This window comes from Rissa tridactyla, chromosome 8 (assembly GCF_028500815.1).
Source record: "Rissa tridactyla isolate bRisTri1 chromosome 8, bRisTri1.patW.cur.20221130, whole genome shotgun sequence".
NCBI classification, from domain to species: Eukaryota; Metazoa; Chordata; class Aves; order Charadriiformes; family Laridae; genus Rissa; species Rissa tridactyla.
Window position 1 is genome coordinate 36,210,672 of NC_071473.1, and position 21,001 is coordinate 36,231,672.

Sequence of the window (21,001 nt, forward strand, 5' to 3'; positions counted from 1 at the left end):
TGTAAAGTCCTCTGGAAATCAACTGTGATCTTATAAGGTTACAATCTTGAAAATCAGGTCACACAAGATCTGTATTCTACACGACGTTAAAAGCATGCGAGATTTTTGGCTGATGTAATGCTGACATATAGCTGCATACAGACAGCGCTGAAATTTGATCAAAAACAAGGCAGGAACATTAGAAGGTGTATGGCTGGGTTTTAATGAAGGTGTGCTGATAATTTAAAAATCCAGGGTTTAAGTGCACGTCAGAACACACTATATGAATTCTGATGCAGATTCTGGTTGAAATCAATATTGTAGTTTGGTCCATATAGATATAGATTTATTCTGCATTATGAGACAGAACTGATTGCTTGCATCTAAGTATGTGTCAATCATGAAAATTAAAGGCAACTACATCTGAGGCTTCCCCGTTAGTCCTCTCCTCCTACCTATATTTTCCAGGTATAAAACGCTGTACAAATCAGCATCAAAATAAAAAGCATTTTACAGTTTAACACTGTAAAATGCATCTGTCTCCCTTAATTACACAACAGGTTCTATTACATAGTCTCTTTACCACCATCCACGCAAAAGAATCATGAGCTAAGTACGAATACAGCTCCCTCTAGAGCTTGTGTATTAGAAGAAAACACAGCACTCAAACCCCTGGCTCCAAAAGCTTGGTTTAAGTGCTTAGAAAGGCAGTACCCTGAGAAAGAGGAATGTATATACCAGAGAGGCCAGGGAGCCTGTGGCAAAGGCTGCAGGCCGAGATCGAGAACACCTCCTGTCAGAGACAGATTCTCTGTTACCTGTGAAAATGGCACACCTTTCCAATGGAGGCTTGTAGGAATGGGTGGACAGGTCCCTGGTTTATGGGAGAGGTGAGGTACAAACTCCTGACCCTCGTTTGCTGTCTGGTATGGCAGGTGAGCCTTGAGAGGCTTCACGTATGCCTGTGCGTGGAGTGAGAGACGGGAGGATGTGAGCTATCTGGGCAGCTGTGTCAAACGTCTCAAGTGGTGAGGCAAGAACTGACATATTTAGCCCTTCAGAATTCACAGTATCTAAGAAATCAACCCAACCCCACTTCCGCAGGATCAGCTGCCCTCCAGAGCAGTCACTTCCCAGCTGGGGTGGTTCTGGCACCCCTTGACCGCCCGCCAATGGTTGGCAGTGGTTGAAGTTGGTTGTCAAGTGTTGCCTGGTTTCACCAACATTCCCTCCTACGGCCAACAGAGGGGAAGCCAGGGGTGGTACAAGCGTACGGGGACACCGAGAAGCCGGGGAGACCCGGCCTGCGGGCACGTCCAGGTGTGTGCTTGCACATCCAGGTAGGCCTCCCCCCGGGGGACACGGTGCCGGGGCCTGGAGCCGCCCGGAGGACATTCCGCCCCTTCCCTCGGTCCCCTCCTCCTTACAGTAACGCCACTTTCCTCGAAGACCCCCCCGGCCCCCACTCCGATTGCTCAACCCGGCGGTGCCTGAGCGCTTCCGCCAGCCCCGCTCCCCTTCCCCCCGGCCCCCCCGGGCCGGCCGCCGCCGCTCCCGCCGCCGCCCCGGCCGGGCTCCCCCGCGGGCGACCCGCCCGCAGTCCCCGCCTCTCCGCCCGCCGATATAAGACGGCGCCTCCCGCCCCGTCGGCAGCTCACCGCCTTCAGGCTCGCCGGGACCCCGCCGGGTCGCTTCCCCCCGACACTGAGGATGCTGCTGGAGGACGGTGGCCGGGCTCTGCTGCTGAGCGCCCTGCTGTGGCGACTGGCCGCCGCCGGTGGGTAACGGCGGGCGGGACGCGGGGGGGACGCCGGATCGGGCGGACGGGGACAAACGGCGGGGCTCGGTCCCTCCGACCGAGACAGGCCGGACCCCACGGCGGGGAGTGTGGCGGGAGCGGCGACAGCCCCGCGGGGGGCTGCGGGGGGACGGGGCCACTCGCCGGCGGGCTGTGGCGGGCCCCGGCTCCCACCCGGCTCCGCTTCAGCAGCCCGACGGCGGGGCGCCCGGGTCGCCAAGGGCCGGTTTTTCCTGGGGGGGATCCGTCATGGCCACAGCCGGGTCGGTGCCGGGGAGCAGGGGGCACCGCCGGGGGTCGGCAGTTGGCCGCAGCTGCTGACCTACGGTGACAGCGAGCGATCGGCAAGATCTCTTTCCCTCATCCCCCGGTTCCGAGCTCGTCGGAGGGGCAGAGAAGGGGGCTTTTAGGAAATAATTAGAACATCGCTCAGTGAAACGCCTGATTTCCAGAGGTTACGGAGGTCGTGCGGGGTTTCCCGCTCCGGCTTCCTCCCAGGCAGTTCCCCGAAACCGCTGTGGCGTCTGCCGGGGCGGCGGGCCCGTGGGTCACCACGGCCACCCTTCCGCCGGAGTGTGGGCCACGGGTCCCTCCGGGGGTGGCCCCTCTTGGATGCGAGTGTGTGGGACAACTGCTAGTTTTTAGAGACTTTACCTTCCCAAAATAAATAAATGGGGAAACTAGGAGCTAATGCCTTCCGCAGCAGGTTGAGCCGGGGGTGATTTTGAACGACACTGCATTTATTTGGTGCTTGGAGATTCTCATGAGTGTCTTCACGCTTTCGTAGCTTCTTCAGAGGTCTTTGATCATTAGATCCAAGGATCTAAAGGAAGCATTAGACAGAACTCCAAATAAGTTACCTCAACAACCTAGGAGTTGGGAAAAGAGGGAAAGAGTGAAAACAATTTTCTTCTCATATTTCTCGCTTCTGCCAGGACACATTCCTTTAGTAAGACAAGCATAAGCCCAGAGGGCAGGACTGAGACTTTCCCCCCAAAAGAACATTTCCAAGCAGGAATTAACAGCAACTGCTGTTAATTAAACATGACTGCAGGGAACCAGGAATTACGTATAATATGACTGATGGCACTCTTCTGCTTTCTGTATTTAAAGGCAATCCAGAACTACCAACAGCTGTTAATATAACTTGGTCTTCAATCAATTTTAAAACTATCCTACAGTGGCAACCAAAACCATCAGGTTACTTCTATACAGTAGAAATACACGGGTAAGTAGGTAACACCAAGGTGTGTCTGTTAATGGCAATTGAAATGGCGACTGAAAGCAAATAGAGCGTGATTAAATATTTCTGAGACTGAGTGTGATATGATCCTCCCCAAACATGAGGATTTGGAAAAATTGCCAACCCAGCTGTTAATACCTCTTTGTATCCAACTATAAGAATGTCTGATTCAGGCTTCTGGTTTTGCCCACTTCAGAAATGGAGAGTTGAGCTGTAGATGAGTATTCCAGTGCTGGGGTTCGGTGCAGGCCAGCTGCGCTGGAGGTCTAGGCCAGGACACTTGGACACTCAACCTGACATACCACGTGTTAGGTAGAGCCTCACCTTTTCATGTCTTTCAAGGTGTCTGGATTGAGTCTTTTGCCTTTAGTTTTGGGAGGTGTCTGATGAGTCTGCGTTTTATTCTAAACCATGAATCACAGTAAATGAATAATTTGTCTTGCTAAGATTTACCTTTGTCTTACTAAAAATTACCTTTGTTCATCTGCCACTGTCAAGACTTCCTCTGTTGTCATGTTTTATGTAAGCTATGAAATATTGTGCACATAAAAAGTAGCCAAATCATGTGACGTGTCAATACTGCACAAAAACTTCCATGAAGTTTAGTAATAAATCTGTGCTGTTCTTAGCTCCCATATTAATGCATAGACCATTATTAAACATGCCCCAAAGGGAAACTGCATCATCAACTCTCCTACCTATTAATGAAAATATGGTACTGTAGTCTCCTCTGTCTGTAAAAGTGCATAGAAAAGAGCTCGCTCATGACTAATGGATGAAATACCAATGCAATGGCCTAATGTGCTCTTTTGTTCTTTAAGGGAGTGATTAAATCAATAGACTTAGAAGCACACACCTAGCAGAATGAATTTTATGAAATCTATGAATATGGAGTTTCTTTCCAGCCATTTGTGCTCGCAAAAAAAATTGAAGTCTGTTTGTCCAAGTTTCAGTATAGAATCAGGTGTAGTTCTGATATGGAAGCACTTTTTTAGACAAGTTGCTCTTATGGATGAAGTGTGCTTAAATGTTTGCTTCCTCATCTATGTACATTTAAAGAGTACATTAGTTTGGTCATAAATGTCATATCTCCTCTGTCCCTTTTCAAGGCATCTGTAGAACACCATCACTAACTGATCTGTGACATCATAAGAAATCTGGTGACGTGAGAAGGGAGTTCAGGCATCACTTAAATAAAACTTGACCTATTTGGAGGAAAACTCATTTGCTAATTCCAAACAGTTGGCATTCTTGCGCTTTCGGCTGAGATCACACAAATTTTCTTTTCCTTAGTTCACCGTCAAAAGCAGGGAAAATAATTGAAGGAGTAATATCTAATCGGTTTTTCCATTCCTTCTTTTTAGGAAGTAAAATGGGGAATTAACACTTTTTTTCTGGTTTATTATTTCTCAATCTGCTTTCTATAATTTAAAAGTAAAGAGAAATGCATGGGTCATGTTTTTTGTCAATATTTTTTTAATTATAATTCTGCAATGAAAATTGCTGCTACCGGCTGGCTCATAGTGACATTTGCACCTGCATAGATGCAAACACAAGTGACATATATGAGGGAACATTGTTGTCACCTTAAACAATATTGTTGTCCACGGAGCTTCCTAGGACAACTGACGGTTCTTAAGGCAACAGTTTTCAGATGCATCGTGGTTTCTATTAAATTCGCATAAAAGGTTGAATTTTTAATTCATATATGTATCCAATAACATTTCTATAATTAATATGGCTCACATTTTATTTACTTGATTCTACCTTGAATTGTGAAATATAGCTGTACAGGATAGTGGGTTTTGAGGTTTTTTCTTCTTCTCAGCCTAGTAGAGCTTTGCAAGACTGTTTCTAGTACACTCGCAAGACTGTTCCATGGGATGAGGGAAATCTATACAGTTTGAGTGGAAAAAATGGTTTTTAACATATCTAAATATGTAAAAATCTGCTCAGAAGGTGTTGACGCTTCTTTCTTGCTCTTGCAGGCAGACATCTGACACCAAAAAAAAATGCATACTGACAACAGAAACACAGTGTGATGTTACTGACCTGCTCAGGAACGTAAAAGAGACCTATACAGCACACATACTGTCTGTAATGTCCTCGGGGATGGATAACTTCGAAGAACCACCTTTTGCAGTCTCTGAAAAATTTACGCCTTACAGTCAGAGTAAGTAGGATTGCCAATTAAATCTTGTCATAAACTTCCTTTCAAGATTACTTCCATTGACTTAAACAAGGTTTAGATTGGGCCTAAAGGTTTTTCCTATAGATTCTTCCAGCAGCCACACTGATGTCTGAGTAGACAATATTCAGGCATAAAGCTTTCCCTGTAGTAGGGGAGTGTGTAAGACTTTAGTTGCTATTTGTTTCTCACTGCAGTGGGTAGGCCATTTTATTAACATTGTGTAGTAGATGAAGATATTTATGAATAATCCAGAATTTCACTTTATTGCTTTAGCTCTGTAAACTTACAATAGATTTGAGCAGGGAAGGGAGCAGAGGGAGGAAGAAAAAAAGAGCATGTTGTGTGGAAAAGATGGTGCCAATTTTTTAATTCTAAAAATGTTTGTTTAGCTGTTCTCGGAAAACCGGAGATACAGAATTACAGACAAAAAGATTCAAAACTGACTGTTGTGTTCCAAGATCCGCTTACACCATATACATTTCCTAATGGAAGCTTTCAAAGTATTCGAGATATTTTCCAACATGACCTGCAATACAAGCTCTATTACTGGAAAGACCAAAGTTCTGGAAAGGTAAGGGCTAACTCTGCTTTTTACGTGTTCTGTATCTGTATTGTAACTACGCAATTTCTGTGCTACCTTAAGAGCTAACATTTTTGCAAAGAACACTTTCTTGAGGAGTTGTTTTTTTTTTCCTTTACAGAAAGATACCGTAACAAAAAGCCATACATTTGAAGTAAGCGTTGACAGCACAAAGAACTATTGCTTCTACATACAGGGAATCATTCCCTCCCGCAGAGAAAACCGTAATGGTCAAGAAAGTATGGTGGTTTGTACCAGTGTAGAAAGAAATATCTTAGATGGTAGGTATCTGGTGAAGTTTGTCATACAGTCTTTAGCATTCTAACAAAAAGTCACTTGCATTCGGAGTATATTTTTATATCTCTTTAAACTGTGATGGCTAAGTTATAAAATAAATTATTTGCTCTATAAGCGAGAGGACACAGACTGAACACGGAAACTCATGGGAAGAACTCAGGTTAAGTGAGAGTCCACCATCTTTAGCTAGTTGGGGCTGGTTTTAGGGTTTTGCTAAACAGTTTTGGCTAGTTTTAAATTGTCCGAGTTGATGACTGGTCACTGAGGTTTCAGATCTTGTCGCTGGCCTTCAGCTTCGTTTTTTTGTTTTTGGATTGTTTTCCTCAGATCCTTCCCATAACAGGTCCCACAGTAAGTGCTTGAAGGATTAGCTCTTAAACATAGGAGGAGTGCTGGAAACCTACAGAACAGGCATTTCCATTCACTTGTAGTTTGAACTGAACTTCAGTTATTATCTCAAAAGCAGAGGATGAGACTAAGACTTTCTTTACTGTTACATTACAAGGTCAGAGGTTGGCAGATTAACTTCTTCGCCGGTAAATAAGTTAGTGAGGGGTTGGTGAATCAGCCAGTCTAATTCCAGACAAACAATATGGATAACACTTTATTCAATATGAAGTCATCAATATTTATTAAATAATATCACATTGCTGTACTGTATCTTTCTTTTTCACCAGATAAGAGTAGTTGCACTCTTAAGTAGAAAAGCCTTTCTAAAATTGGCAAATCAACTCTCTCAAATTAACCTTCTTATCTATATATATATATATTTGTTTATCACAGTAGTGGAATTCTAGTAAATTACAGCTTGAATAGAAATCCCTTCTGTTGGTGTTTTCTAGCTTCTAACCTAGAATAAATTTCCACTTGGACTTAGTTTCACAGAAATCCTGGAGGGGTAGGGGGAATGGTTTGACTTATTCTTGTGGTGGTAGTACGGCATTTTAGTGCACTAATTAAACTAGATTAAAACCTAGTGTGAACCAAGTGAAATAAAGCTTTACCTCAGTCCAACAAATTCACGTTAAAATTAATTCAGTTCACACTGGTCATTCCACCTCTGGGATACTGTAAAATACAGAAAGCATTTTCTAGTTCAGCGGACTGACTGGGTTCTAAGCGTTTGTAGCACTGTGACATTATGGCCTCTGATAACTGAACCTTGGAATTTTTTTCCTCCCCTACAGAATACGGAGCCGAAGTCTTTATCATCATAGCAGTGCTAGCAATTGCAGTCATCACTCTTGCCATTGTCCTATCGGTGATCCTGTGTAAACGCAAGAAAGCAAAAGCTGCAAGAGAAAAGGAACCGCTTAATGGTGTCTAAGGAAAAAATATTGTGGACGCTAGTGGCAGTTCCAAAGCCAAAAAGAAAACCCACAAACCAAACCCAAAAAACATAAATTGTGTAATTGGGTGGAGCCTTTTAGCCTCTCTGATACAGGAATTTTGAAGCCCAAACCTGACGTGGAGTCAAAAATCTGTTAGATGGTCACAGATGAAAAATCCTTATGTCAGGAAGCCCTGTGTCACTTAGTGGCCAGAGGCTGGAAGAGCATTCTAGCGGTCTGTTACGGTATCCTAACCGTGCTCACATGCTCTTCCCAAGCTCCTTCTACCGTCCTGTCTGAAACAGGATTCTGAACTAGATGGACCTTTGACTTGACCAGGTACAGCCATTCTGAAAGTATGGCCGTACTGAGCCAGAAGATTTATGGTACTTGTGAGGGGAAAAAAACACTACCGTTGAAAAATATGTGTCCTTTACCTAACTAAAAGGAACATCTTTCTGTTTCTATGAAACAAAACCTCTATTTATCTGACTTTCTTTTAACATTATTAACTGGTGAAATGATCTGTTAGTTCAGATGTGACAAAGACGCTACTATTATTTCTGCACTTCTTGGATAAAATTAACTTGGTCTGTTTATCTTTGGATATAAACAATCAAAGGTAAACAAACTGAAACTACTGTACCTGGTGACTTGTAAGGAATGCTCTTGAAGCAGGTACCTGCTATACACCTGGAGAGCACATCTGGATTACGCTACACCTACAGTTTTACAGACAGGGTAGCCTGATGGTTCCAAGTAAGTGTTAGAACAAATACTTTGCAGTTTCTGAGTCAGTAGTAACTCACTTTATGCAAGCACTGAGTAGGTAGCAGTATTTACTGCATTTTCAACATTATTTTTAATTAAACAGTTGGTGAATGAATAGTTTATGGGGTACAGATTCAAATCGTCTTGGTGATGGGATTTGGAGGTACCTGTTGCTTTGACTATTTTAATATTTATTTTATAAATGAGAATCTAATTTTTATACTGGTGATATCTGTATTTATGATGGTAATTTATACTTTTCTAGTGAAATAAAGGTGACTGGGAAAATAAGACTTTCTTTTCCTTTTTTAAATGAAGCACAGTATTCATTCCAGAACTAAATTAAAAACAGATTTAGGAAACATATCTTGCAACAGCAGCGTAGGCAACCTGCCAGAAGTCTAACCAGGACTCTGCAAAATAGACTACCAGGGCACCTACTGCTTGTAAGGATAAAAATATGAGCAGCCACAGTTCACGAACAGATTAAAAGTTTTGAAGAGTCCCGAGTTGCTTTTCAACCGTCTGCTTATGTGAGCGATTATTCATTGTTTGCATTCACAGCTTCGCATTCTAATGGAAAGTGCACTGTACGTCTCTTTGGATGTATCACGTAGGGATTCCCAGCACGGTGCCTGTACCGCTTGTGGTACTGACCTTCATTCAAGGCATGATGGGGCCTGGCCCAGAGATGGGAACTGCTGCAGCTAATGTTGGTATCTATTGCTGCTGCTAATGATGGCGACAGGCACCAAAAAAAAGTTATCAAGAGAACGGGGGGAAAAAACACATCGTGTGGTTGGCGCCAATTAGCTGTATATCTCAAAGCTTCATACATGTCTTAAACAAAGATATCCATTGCATTTATGAGAAGGAATAGCATCATATAAAATTAATACCACATTCTAGCAGTTTTTACAGAATGTTTATGGTTTTTATCCCTACTGTATTGTAGATACCTTCTTTGCACGGATTAAGACTCGTGTGAGTGTGGTTTATGGGGATTTTCTTTGTTCTTTAATTCCCACTTTTACAGACGGAAGAAAACACCACACCCCCCCAAAAAAAACCCTGTTTACTTAATATTGTGCAATAAATGCTTGATCCATTTTCTGCTGATGCAAAAGCCTTATATGGAGGAGGACTCTTACAACAGCAATCAAAAATATGAGAGCACTTGTGGGAGTAACTTTAAAAACATTCCAAAGTTGTCATCATTACTTCCCTTCCCTATGCTGTTCTGCTTCCTCAGCTTCATTCAGTGTGAAGACCAGAAAAGGGAAGAGCTCACAGGAAAGGGAAAACCCGTAGGGTACGGCATACCATTTTTTAAACCAGACCACGCAGTTGATTGTCATAAGCCACATAAAACAATGTTATAAATCATGCTTCGTTGCTTCAGAGATTTTTTGGTTTGTTCTGAATAGGAAGGTTGTTTTTATTAAAAGGAAGAAAGAAGGAACACCCATAGAAATGCAAACAAGTGCCTTAAATGGTGTAAGAGTGACCCCCTACTGCACAAGTTCTGGAAATCTGAAGCGCTTCCATTCCCTAGCTGCGCTATGTTATCATCCAACAATGCTGAGCAACCAGAGTCACGGGGCTCGCAGATCCTGTTTCAAAGTGGGGGGTTTTGCTGTTTGTGGAGACACTTTAGAAAGGGGCTTTTTATTGCAAACTTCCGGAAGCATCCCTTGGGTCAGCGTACCGAGCCCATGCGAAGCGTTTTATGCAGAGATTTAACTTTCTCAGAGTATCAGGGTGAGCAAAAGGAGTTGCTGAATAAAAGTATTGTTGCTAGGAGGAAAGACTAGATCCTGCCTACAACCCACACGTGGCCACTTCAGCACTGCGCCCGTCTAAGATGGAGCCAGCCACCCAGGGGCTCGATGTGAGAGCGGGCAGGCTTTTCCTACGCACCCAAGTTCTCTGGTGTATCTTCTAAGCAGGTTTCTGTAAGCATGTTCCCACCGGTGGTCCTGATTCCCCCCGTTCTGCTTTGCTCCTTGTCATCTGTAAAAGGTATCCAACCATTTCAAGGGCAGAACCACACTTGCATGGTTTCCTGATATAGCACGTGTGTTCTCTCCTTCTACAAATGAATGTGTAACATTGCATACTGTAAAATGAGCCACTTCCACTTTATACCACTGCTTTAAAAACATATTATTTTTCTCACGCAAGTGAAAAAGGGCTGATAGTGTTATGCTGCTTTTCTGCCAGCCCTAAGAGCATTACAGACAATAAAATTACCGCCATTGCTTAAAATGAACAGCTGTGCAGGACTTCATAAATGTATGTACGATGGATATGGCAGCAAACAGCTCAGCTAGTCTATTTCTAGCAGACTCAGCTTTCCACTGTGACAAGGCTGCTGCTGAGAGGCATGCAATGATAAGAATGTGATTATAAGCTTAACTTGGATCACTAGTTACGTGGCAACTCAGGACAAAAGGTTTCTGCATTAAGTAAGTGAGAATAGACAGCTGTGATAGATTACCTTCTTGGCTCAGTGCTGTAATGCTGATTACTTTGCAGGTCAGTAGTGATCGCTACTGTTTCAGAACCTTGTAACACTCAGGAATGAGCGGGCTTTTGGCAGTACCAGACCCCAGAGCCAATTGAGTAGTCTTCTAATTACACAGTATTTATCCACATACAAATGACCACGCTTTCTGTAGCCTGTGTTTTGTCATTGAGGGAGGGAGAGGACCTGGTATTCACGTTTGAGAAAGACAGGAAAACCAAAACAGAACAACCTGCTAGACAGGCCAGAAGCAGGAACTGGCCAGCTGAAAATCCTTCCACAGCCATTAGGTGTGGTGTTATTCACCGTGGCACATGCTCTCTCACACAGCACACCCATTCCCTTAACAAAGAGAAACTGGCACGGAAAGCCACCCTTCCTTTATTCGCAGGTGTGTGCCCTCCAGTGCCCGCCAGCGGGACACACGCAAGAGCTCAGGGTGTAACGACCGGGAGAGACGAGCTGCAACTCTCCTCTTCCTTCCACCATACGATGAGAAATCTTCCCACCAGCGAGATCCTTCTGCTGCTTCTGGCGCAGGCTCTCATCCAGCCCACATAGCCCATTTCCGTATCCCCCAAAAGGACACAGAAGGAACATCTTTCCCTGTTATTCCTCAGCCTCTAACGGTAGATGAATTAGGCAAGTTCATAGGAAGAATTGCCTGAGGGGTGATTTCTTCAATAAAACCTGCCAGTACCTGGGAATAAAGACACAGCTACGTGGACTGCCTCCAGGGCTTTTACTTGTATTTCCAATTGCAGGAATTGCGCCTGTTTCTCATCTTGTCAAAATTTGTGCCCTATTAGTGACATACTTCAGTGATTTGCTCATGTAAGAGCCTCACAACCTTTCTGCTCTATACTTCCCCTGGCTCCTTTGTTGATGTTTCCATTCCTCTCCCCCGTCCCCATCTCATTTCTGTCTCCCTTCTGCAAACAGTGGGTTAGGATCTCATTTAACTGAAAATATAGCACCTGAATAAATACATAGCCCTTAATCAACAATCAAGAATATATTAATAGCATGGCAGCATTTTTTCACTCTCCACAGCTTCTCTTGGTCACTCTAATTGGATCAATAACTTCCAGAACATTCGCTAGCACTGCTCTGAGGGCCTTTCTCTGGGCACCAAATTACCTTTAAATATTAACATTTTTTTGTGGCTTGTTTAACTACCAATGAGGTTATTAATCTGAACTCAACGAATATTCACAGTGCCAGATCTCAGTTATCCTCGCTGGTGCATTTTCTTCTGTATTTATTTTCAAATTTTCTACCTTATTACTTCAAGAAATATTTAAATAGCAAAGTACTCAGACATTGTTATAGTCACAAAACTATTTCATCAAAAGAGCTGATTAATTAAAAACCTCCTTCCTCTGAATAGAGAAATATTTTCCCAATGAGATCACATAATTTTTTAATTAGTTCTTCAGTAATCACATAACTCAATTAAAAAGCTAGTGTAATGAAAGAGCCAGTATGACAGTTGTGATTTTAAAACATGCTGCAATAAAAAGTACTTATTATTCCAGGGAAAAAGGTGTTTGGGGTGTTGTTGTTGTTGTTTGGTGTTTTTTTTTAAAGAGGGCATCCTTGACTAACACAGGGTTTCCTTCTGCTGCCTTCATACTTTACCATCCGTTCACACCAAACATGTAGGTCTCCAGAGATGATGCTCAATCTGACTTCCCATCTTTCCACTTTATTCATAACATACTCATTTGCTTCCATAAAGCACCAAGGGAGCAACCGTACCATTGTTTGTCACCTCTGCAGCCGTCACTGTAGTAGTGGAACCACAAGCACCGCAGATCCATTCCTTCTCTGCCCTTCACACTGCTTTATCCAAACAGTAGCCCTGCACATACAGCTTATACTCTGTGCACCATCCCTACAACATTAATTCCGCAACTGCGTGGCTGGTATCCTGTTTCATCTGCCTAGAAAAAGTGACACCAAGTGGCAAAAAAAGGCATAATCAGCATGTTAACAATCCAAATTTTCCTAAATGGCTAGTACAATGATACCGAGTTTGAATCCAGGTTTCACCAAAATTTGGAGGAAAACGGCATGTGAAATTTGTTAAATCTCTCTTTCCTCATAATGAAGAGGAGCAAGTAGTTTGAACAGCTCAATGAGATCCGATAGGAAGGCCGGGAGCAACTCTCTCCCCCTGAACTCCCCCCCGTCTTCCATTCAGTCCATGTTTCCCTCCGCCGGGTTCTCCAGGGTCCTTGGGTTACAACATACCTTGTCTTGTCCAGTTTTCAACCACTGCTGAAAACAATCCAGCAGGTAGCAACAAGAACTTATTTACCCACTGTTTGCACGATGGTGTTAAAGCCCGCACAAAACCATACTCCCTTCTCCTGATAAAGTTCTTCTTTAGTCTCAGAAAACTCAGGAGTACCCCAGAATTAGGAGATTTTCACATTGAACGTTAAGCTTCTTACCAGACTTTCTTTCCTCGGTATGCTTCAAACAGAAAACAGATTCCTTTTGCTGCCCTTTTAACTCTTAGAGGAATGGACTGAGAACCTCAGAGAAGAGACTTAAGTCTTCTAGGAGCACCGGAAAATGCGTTATTACTGCATGTGGCATAAATTGAGCTGTAAAAGCCCTAAAAGTTATGTTGAAGTACAAACTATGTTTGGAACCGTGATAACACGCTATCTGTCTAGCAGCACTGAAAAGCAAGGCCTGGGTAGGAACAGCTGGAATGCAGCCATGTTTGTAACTGGGGCTATTTTGGGCTTTATGTGCTTTGAGTTCTGCTGAGCTTGTCTCAAAAAAGCAACCCCAAAAAAGTCTTTTGCAGGAACGACCTTCCACTCTAGAGGCAATGACAGGCACAAGAAGTTGAAATGGGTCCCAGGTGAGGGGCTGCTCTTCTGTACTGAGACTCTCAAGCAGCTCACCACAATATATCACAACCTTGGGGACAATAAAACACATGGTGTACACAGGAACTACTACTGTCTTTCAGACGCGCCTACTTGGGTACCTTCTATCCCACCAGCATGATGCACCCTGGTGCCTCAGAGGAAGCTTACAGAGGTTAACACCCTAAGCATGAAGAGATATTTGTGAACATTGAAGGACTAACTTCAAGTAGCCTTTCCAAAATTCTCTACTGAAGACTATGATAAATATGACTATTCGAAGAAAAAAAAAAATCTACTTCAAAATTTTTAATTATCTAGTTAGCATTTGTGGGTTAAAAAAAGAAAAGAACATCAACACGTAGATTTGACCTTGGCCCTTAATTCCCTACTAAGCTCCAAAAAAATTTGCTAATGGTTCCTGGCTTCCCAGAAGTTCTGTTGCAATATATAAGATTGCATCTGAATTTTAAGAAGCCTCCAGCACACGCACCTTTCTTTTTAACCATTATTTTCCCAAATACATCAGCTTATCAGCCCCACTATAGAAACTTGATTCTTTTCAGTTTTTTACCGACTCTGTCACACCAGTAGCTTCTGACACAGTTGCTTTTGTGCTGGTACATCCCCACAGTAGAATACCACAATAAAGGAAATAAATAAAGGCTAATTTATTTTAGGGAGATCTTGACACAACTTACTTTGTGATGATTCGTGATTAAAATTAGTCAAATGTTTCTTTGTACCTGCTCACACTAAACCATTGAGTCTAAGGAAAGGAAGGGTATATTTGGTTCCGTAAAAGACTGTCTCTTCAACTGCATACACAGAGTGTCTTTTCCAGAGCAGTATTCCCCAAACTTTCTATAATCAAGCTTAAAAAATTAGTTGTGATGTGTGCCAAACTCTAAAGTTATTTTAATGCAGAAAACTTCCTCAGTCATGTAGGTGGAGTTCCCCATTTCTACCCAACTAAACCAATCTCAGCAGTCTTAGTTTTGTCCAGACGGCGTTGACCTCATTTTTCCAGTTCTGTTCTATTTTGGTGCGGCATCATCTGTGGAAGCCACTTGTTTCCCAGAACGAGGGATGGGTGGGGAACAAGGATGTTGGTTTGTGGAGAAGCACAGCGGAGAATGGGGCTGGGCGATAGGGCACAAGAGCGCCTTTTGCCAGTAAAAGCCATTGTATTGAATCTTTATGGTTCAGACTTGCCAAAGGTGAGGTTTCTAACCAGAGTGAGAGAAATTGTGAGACCATTAAGCCTGGTTTGTGAAAGACACATTCCACAGAAATGGAATGCCCAAGTTCCCCTTCTCTCCTATTTTAAAATGCCAGTCAGGCGATTATTCTCGCACTGTTGCATTCCTTGCAGGATTTACTGGCAAAACGTCTTTAGTTTCTAAAGTCAATCCCCATGGAAATTCACCAGATGTTTAGGCGTATTGTTTCTATGTAAACCCTGAATCTGTCATATTTTTCAAGTTACTCCCTTAAGACAGCTTCTGTCTGTGAAGTTCCAGGCTGCTTGTCATCTGGCTCTGCTTTTGCATACAAGGAAAGAAAATGATGCAGCAGTTCAAAGACGGCTGAGCAACTTGGAAGATGACATTTTTCTAAGGTTTTGATGTAAAAGACAAATTGCTTTCATAGTAACCTAGCTCAGCTATATTGCCATTTCAAGATGAAACCAGTTTCATCTTATGTTTGAATGCACACAACAGGATGGGTTTCATCAGAACATTTAAACAAACATTATTATAGGACCCTGGAATGTGCACAGCCATTCTAAGCTTCCAGACGAAGTTTAAGGCGTCATTATTAAAAAGCAGACTGTATCCAGACCACTAGCAAGAGCCTGGAACACATCATGTGAAAGGAAAAGCAACCAACCTCCTCCCAAAACAGCTGCACATCACCAATTCATAAAACCAAGAAAACTCTTTCCATGCTCGTGAAAGGGACTGGCACAAACCAACTGATATCTGCACTTAATAGAGGCAACAATATTACACATAGAAATAAGTGTTTTGAACAGCAGCTTTATAAGCAGAAATTTGAACTTGCACACTGTTGATTTTCTTCTTGACAGATAAAAATTGTGGTTTATTTTTTCTATAAAACCAAGGTAACCATTTCCCCCTACTATTTTTCACAGTTGGATTTCAGGTGATCATTACCATGGATGTTTCTATGGACATCTCATAGTATCTATGACAATTATATATACGTTTTAAGAACGGATTTTTAACTCCTATCTGATGACAGGCCATCTTAATGTTTTTTTCACATTTCTAGAGCACTTCAGAACGCACTGGTACCTGCTGAGTGTGCAGAGGGCTGCATCCTATGTAAGAACCACTAAATTACTTTTTTCTCTCTAGTCCTAAGCCACAGGATATTTCTTCTTTATATATTTAAGAAACATGAAGATTGAATTCCCTATTCTGCAGAAGCATAACAACTCACTGAAGTTGTCAATACTAAATGCAAATTAATTAAAAAGCCTGTCAAGTGTGTGTCACAGTAGCACTCCACGCTGCTTTGTTTTTCACTAGCCACCTTCTCTAGTATACAGTACAGAGCTAACAAAGTGGCAATATATCCAGAATTTTCTTATAGTACAAGTCACTTTCAAATGGTGCTAGAGTAATCTTGGGGCTGTCCAGCCACTCTATCAGTGCCACATTCGGGCAAGAAACATCTCCAACATGCCCACTGGCTAGGATGTAGCTTACACTGCCAACTTTTCCCAGAAGGACTACAAGGGTCAAAGGTAGGTTGGATTTTTGTGTGTGTTTCCTGCTGGGATTTTTTGGTAAGAAAAATATATACATTACACAGTGAAGCACACTTTGCACTTGGGATGGAAGATTACAAGGTTCACAGTGATGTTCTGCTCACCTCACAGCTTATTCCGGTCTCACGCTAGTCCTGTAGAAAGCACCATCACCCCCCAAAAAAAGGCTTCGTCAAGAAAGCTTAATTTCTCCTGAGATGGGATGGCTTTAGTAAACATTCAGAAATATCGGACCAAGGTTACTAAATATCCTCAAAAGATGGTGGATTGATCCTTGAAGAGAGTTTGAATTTGTTGCTCCATAGTTTCAGTTCTAGCGTTCCAGGAACTGATGTTTTCCCTCTATATAAGGAAGAATTCGAGCATCGAGGCATACAAACCAAAGGCAGCGTTACTCTTTAAGAATGCTACACAATACACATGTTCCAGTATAGTGGAGGTCAGAACCAGTGCAGACTTAACACAGATTAATGCACCTATAATCCAATTGCTCTAAATACATACCTTCAGTACTGAGGTCATGGTTTTTGTAAAGCCTACAACTGGATGACGTCTTCTGGCCGATTCCAGGGTGAATTTCAGACAGTACTACAGACTTTATAAATTGAACACAAGTCAATCACCCAACCAAGTAACTTGAGATTTGTTGAGTATGCATTTGCTGTTTGGTTACAAAATTCCTAATCATCAAGAAACAGAAAAAGCCTCAATATATTTTATCTTTAGATTTATTATTATTTCAGAGGCACTTAATGTCTTACATTTATATAGCGCCATTTCCCCCTCCAAAGCACTTTACAGTATTTACATACAGGAATGTTTCCCACCACTGCTGAAATGCAGCCATCTGACTATTACCAGTACCATCTGCAAAACACCAACAGTTTGAGACTGAAAATATTCATCTGTACTCTGTCTTACTACGATAGTTCAGAATTACAATTGACAAAGTTCCAGCTTGTGCTATTAAAAAGACCTAACAGCTAAAATACTGTATCACAGTGCAATTCTGCAACAGAACTGAGACTCGGTCATTTTATCAGATTTTATTTATTTATTTATTACAATCTTTCATTAGACCAAGTCTATCTCAAAATACTTTAATGTAAGGCCTTTTAAGAATATCATTCTAAAACATCGTTCTTTTTAATACTTCCCTTGTAAGCCTCTCTTACAATCAAGTGCACAATATTTTTCTTTCCTTCCAGTATATTTAGAAACACTAGAGTCCTGGCCCTAAGGAGAGACTAGCATCCTCAGTTTCAATGAACTTCATGGCATCTAAAGGCAAACCTATTCCTTCCTCCTTGGTTATGGAGTTGGATTTTCTTAATTTTTTTTTTGTTTTTAGTTTTTAAAATAAATCTGAGATTACACAAAATTCTGTTATTAACTGATTGAATTGTAAAGTACCTTGGGATTGGCTGCTGGGGTGCTATATAAGTGTGCTGTGTGTGGTTTTGCTTGTCAGTGTTAAAAATACATTAAAGTATCCCAAGTTCACTACTCCACTGCAAAGTCTGCCCTAGTCACAAGGATAATAGCAACTTTCTCATTTTAGAGATTTTCTTTTTCTTTGTCTCTCTAAAAGGCTAATAAAACATCCCTTGCAAGGGAAGAAGTTGCATTTGTGCTGAGAACTTTCACCAAAAAGAAAAAATAGCTATGTGGCATCCATATTTTCACGGTTACAGAAAAAAAAAAAAAAAAAGACTACCACCTCACATACAGCATGCTGCCACCTGCTACATTATGGCTGATGTGAGAATTTGAATGAAAGGGAAAAAAAAATTAGTAAAATGAGATATCTATTTGCCTTCTTGTGGACCAAGCACAAAAATTTATTCTGGTACCTTATTTTCTGGAACACACTACACTTCAGAAAGGCTTTCTTTGATTTTCATTGATGCATTATACTATGAATCTGCTGTGGTCACTCGATTCTTATACCAAGATAGCTGTTTGCATTTGAGTACTATGAAAGAATAGTAGTAGTGACAGGTATGGGCAAGAACTATGATAAAAGAAAAAATATTAACAGGTAGCAATTTCAATGTGAAAGATGATGACTAATCAAATTGGGTAAAAATTAACAGGAGTGCATCCAAGTACATATCCATTTTATAAAAAATTGTTTTTGTTTTTAATCTAAACCCTTGATAAAAGATGAACAGACAACAGATTTATTGCATATTTTATGCATGCCTTCATGTAGTACATTCCTATATTATATCTTATATGGAACACTAAAAAACTATTAGACCTTCACTGTACAACAGGCATTGTAAATTTTTGTTTAAAAGCCTATACAGCAATTCAGTTTGAGCTATACCTTCCTATTCCATGATCACAAAAAAATCACCTTGCTGCATTTATGTTTTTCAAAGTCACATGGCAACCACAGTAACCATTTGTATGGAAAAAGTGGTAACAGTAAACTATTTAAAGAGTTTGGTTTCTTCAAGGGAATTTGGCAGCTGGAACAAGAAAACCAGCAGAGACTAGCGAACCTTAGACAACAGCGAGAATCACTGGTGAATAATTTGTACCAGAAATCAAGAAATCTCATGACAAATAAGATAGTAAATGTGGAGTATGAAAGCATCATTTTAGCCTTCACAGCCTAGAAGGCCAAAAAGGAAGTACCATTATCACTTACTTTCAAACTCAAGACCTGAAGCACAGCTAAAACCATGAGGAGATCTGATTTTCTGAAGAGGGAGAAAAGGAGGAACTTAGAAAAAGCAACTGCTGCATTACAGGACCGAACACGCATAGGACAGACAAGTGTCTGCTATTTCACAGACTAACACTTTTGAGTCCATTCTAGCCCCTGCTGGTTTCAAAAGAAGAATAACCAGACCCACATGATTTTCTCTGATTCTACTTGTGGGGGCCATTCATTCTTCAGAGCTGAAGACACGCACAAGATTGATTGATACAAAGAACACCACTTCCCCCCCCCCCCCTTTTTTTTTTTTGGTCAGTCCTTTCCTCCCTCAACCTCCTCTCAACTCTTCATTACCATAGTATTTATCTGACAGAAAAAGGGCAGCTGCGGTATGGGATGGATTAAGCTCTTGCTAAATTGGGAGAGAATGGGATTGCTGAGCAGTAGAGAGAACTGCATGGACAAACAGATGTTAAAGAGAATCCAAAACCCAGCAAAGAACAAGCTTAATTTTTTTAGCAGAAGGAATTAGTTTTGTCTTTTAGGTTCAGTCCATCCTTTATCAGCAAGGGCATATCGGCTACATTATCAAGGCTTGGTCAAGGAAAAGGCTCTTTCATTTAACAGGGCACAGATCTGAAGATGGGAGAATGTCCTGCACCATGTGAGATAACTTAGAAATATGCATAGAACAGAGCAAAAATCCAAGACTGCTTTGCAGGAACAAGAGAGGTAGCAACCCTAATTTTAACAGGGCTTTTCACTGAAGGGAAAGAAGGTCTACAAAAGTCAAATCAGCTGATTTCAAATGGTTTGCATCCCAGGATGAATCAGGTTACACTGGTTTAAGCCCAATTTAATTTAGGCAGGTTTTTAAACCACAAGAATAAGGACATTCTTAGTACATATCAATAATTAAACCAACATATACACAATTAGCAATATCCTACATAATAGTAAACGCTTAACAGCTTGTTTTCGGTTATCCTAGTTAATTTGTTAAAAAAACAAGCTGAGTAGTTTTATTGTACAATGTCTGTCATTCTACACACTTCCTGTAATCACCAGTCTCTGTAGCAGTTCAGTTCATGACTTTAAGATCCAAATTCAACTGTGTCTTCGGTTATTTTCTTAAACTCGTAGTTTCCTCTGCCATCCATATGCAAGTAAAACTGAAATAAAAGAGCATATGTTATCAACCACCGAATAGTTACCACATATATAAATGCCTAAATAAATTATATGTTGAAGTAGTTTTTATGCAAAATCTTAAACTCAGCTAGCCAGAGGGTAAGCTTCTCCCACCTCATGTTTCATTAAATTCAATTGCCTCTGGAAAAAAAGTTTGAACTGTTTTTGTTCATATCATTCCCTCAGTCTGTTAATGGTCACACCTAGACTTAACACTGCTATCTTGGTGTTTGTGACAGTATACTTAAGGTACACATTCATCTCTATGTATTAATTCAATATTTTCCCCACACACATACAGTATGTCTGCATAAGTAGTAATAACAATAGTAAAATCTTCATTTGGAAGAAAAAAGTCCATGTATTATTAGAGATGAACTTTTTTTTTATTTGTAGATGTATTAGGTATCTTGAGAGCAAAAACTCCATGCTGTTTACTGGATTCTAGTTCAAGCATTTCTTCGAGACTAAGAAAGAAGTTAAGTATCTAATGAGCCTTTCATACTTGTGAGGCTAGTTTTACAGATACATTTAAGGATTTTTGGTTACTTTTCCCTTCATAACTAGAAGTATAAGAATATTTCAAATAGTAAAACTGAATTATGAAAGTAAAGTTTAAAAACAAAAACACAGAACATGACCTATTAGGATGTAGAAATGAGAACACCTTGAATTGTAAAGTCAATTTAATAGAAAGTCAAACAAAACAACCCCTACGACCTACAGATATCCTT

The 21,001-nt window shown here is 41.3% G+C and overlaps 2 protein-coding genes across 5 annotated transcripts in view; one reads left to right on the forward strand and one right to left on the reverse strand.

Annotated features, from left to right (window-relative positions):
- The first annotated feature begins 1,643 nt into the window (after positions 1-1,643).
- Positions 1,644-8,481, forward strand: F3 (coagulation factor III, tissue factor). Its single transcript, XM_054213248.1, has 6 exons — positions 1,644-1,756; positions 2,891-3,005; positions 5,009-5,193; positions 5,601-5,782; positions 5,913-6,072; positions 7,276-8,481. Exons 1-6 carry the CDS (start codon positions 1,690-1,692, stop codon positions 7,413-7,415), a joined length of 849 nt encoding a protein of 282 aa, XP_054069223.1. The 5' UTR covers positions 1,644-1,689; the 3' UTR covers positions 7,416-8,481.
- Positions 8,482-17,117: 8,636 nt separating this feature from the next.
- ABCD3 (ATP binding cassette subfamily D member 3) overlaps positions 17,118-21,001 on the reverse strand; it is a 33,161-nt gene continuing 29,277 nt past the window's right edge. For all 4 annotated transcript variants that reach the window (XM_054211648.1, XM_054211647.1, XM_054211649.1 and 1 more), the window contains one exon: positions 17,118-20,248. In XM_054211648.1, the coding sequence (XP_054067623.1) occupies positions 20,171-20,248 (78 nt within the window). In that variant the 3' untranslated portion in view covers positions 17,118-20,170. The remainder of the gene's footprint in view (positions 20,249-21,001) is intronic.

Coding starts and splice junctions, on each gene's coding strand:
- F3 (XM_054213248.1), top strand. CDS start 1,690: ATGCTGCTGGAGGACGGTGGCCGGGCTCTGCTGCTGAGCGCCCTGCTG. Junction 5,783..5,912: donor AAGACCAAAGTTCTGGAAAG/GTAAGGGCTAAC, acceptor TTTCCTTTACAG/AAAGATACCGTAACAAAAAG. Junction 6,073..7,275: donor AGAAAGAAATATCTTAGATG/GTAGGTATCTGG, acceptor CCTCCCCTACAG/AATACGGAGCCGAAGTCTTT.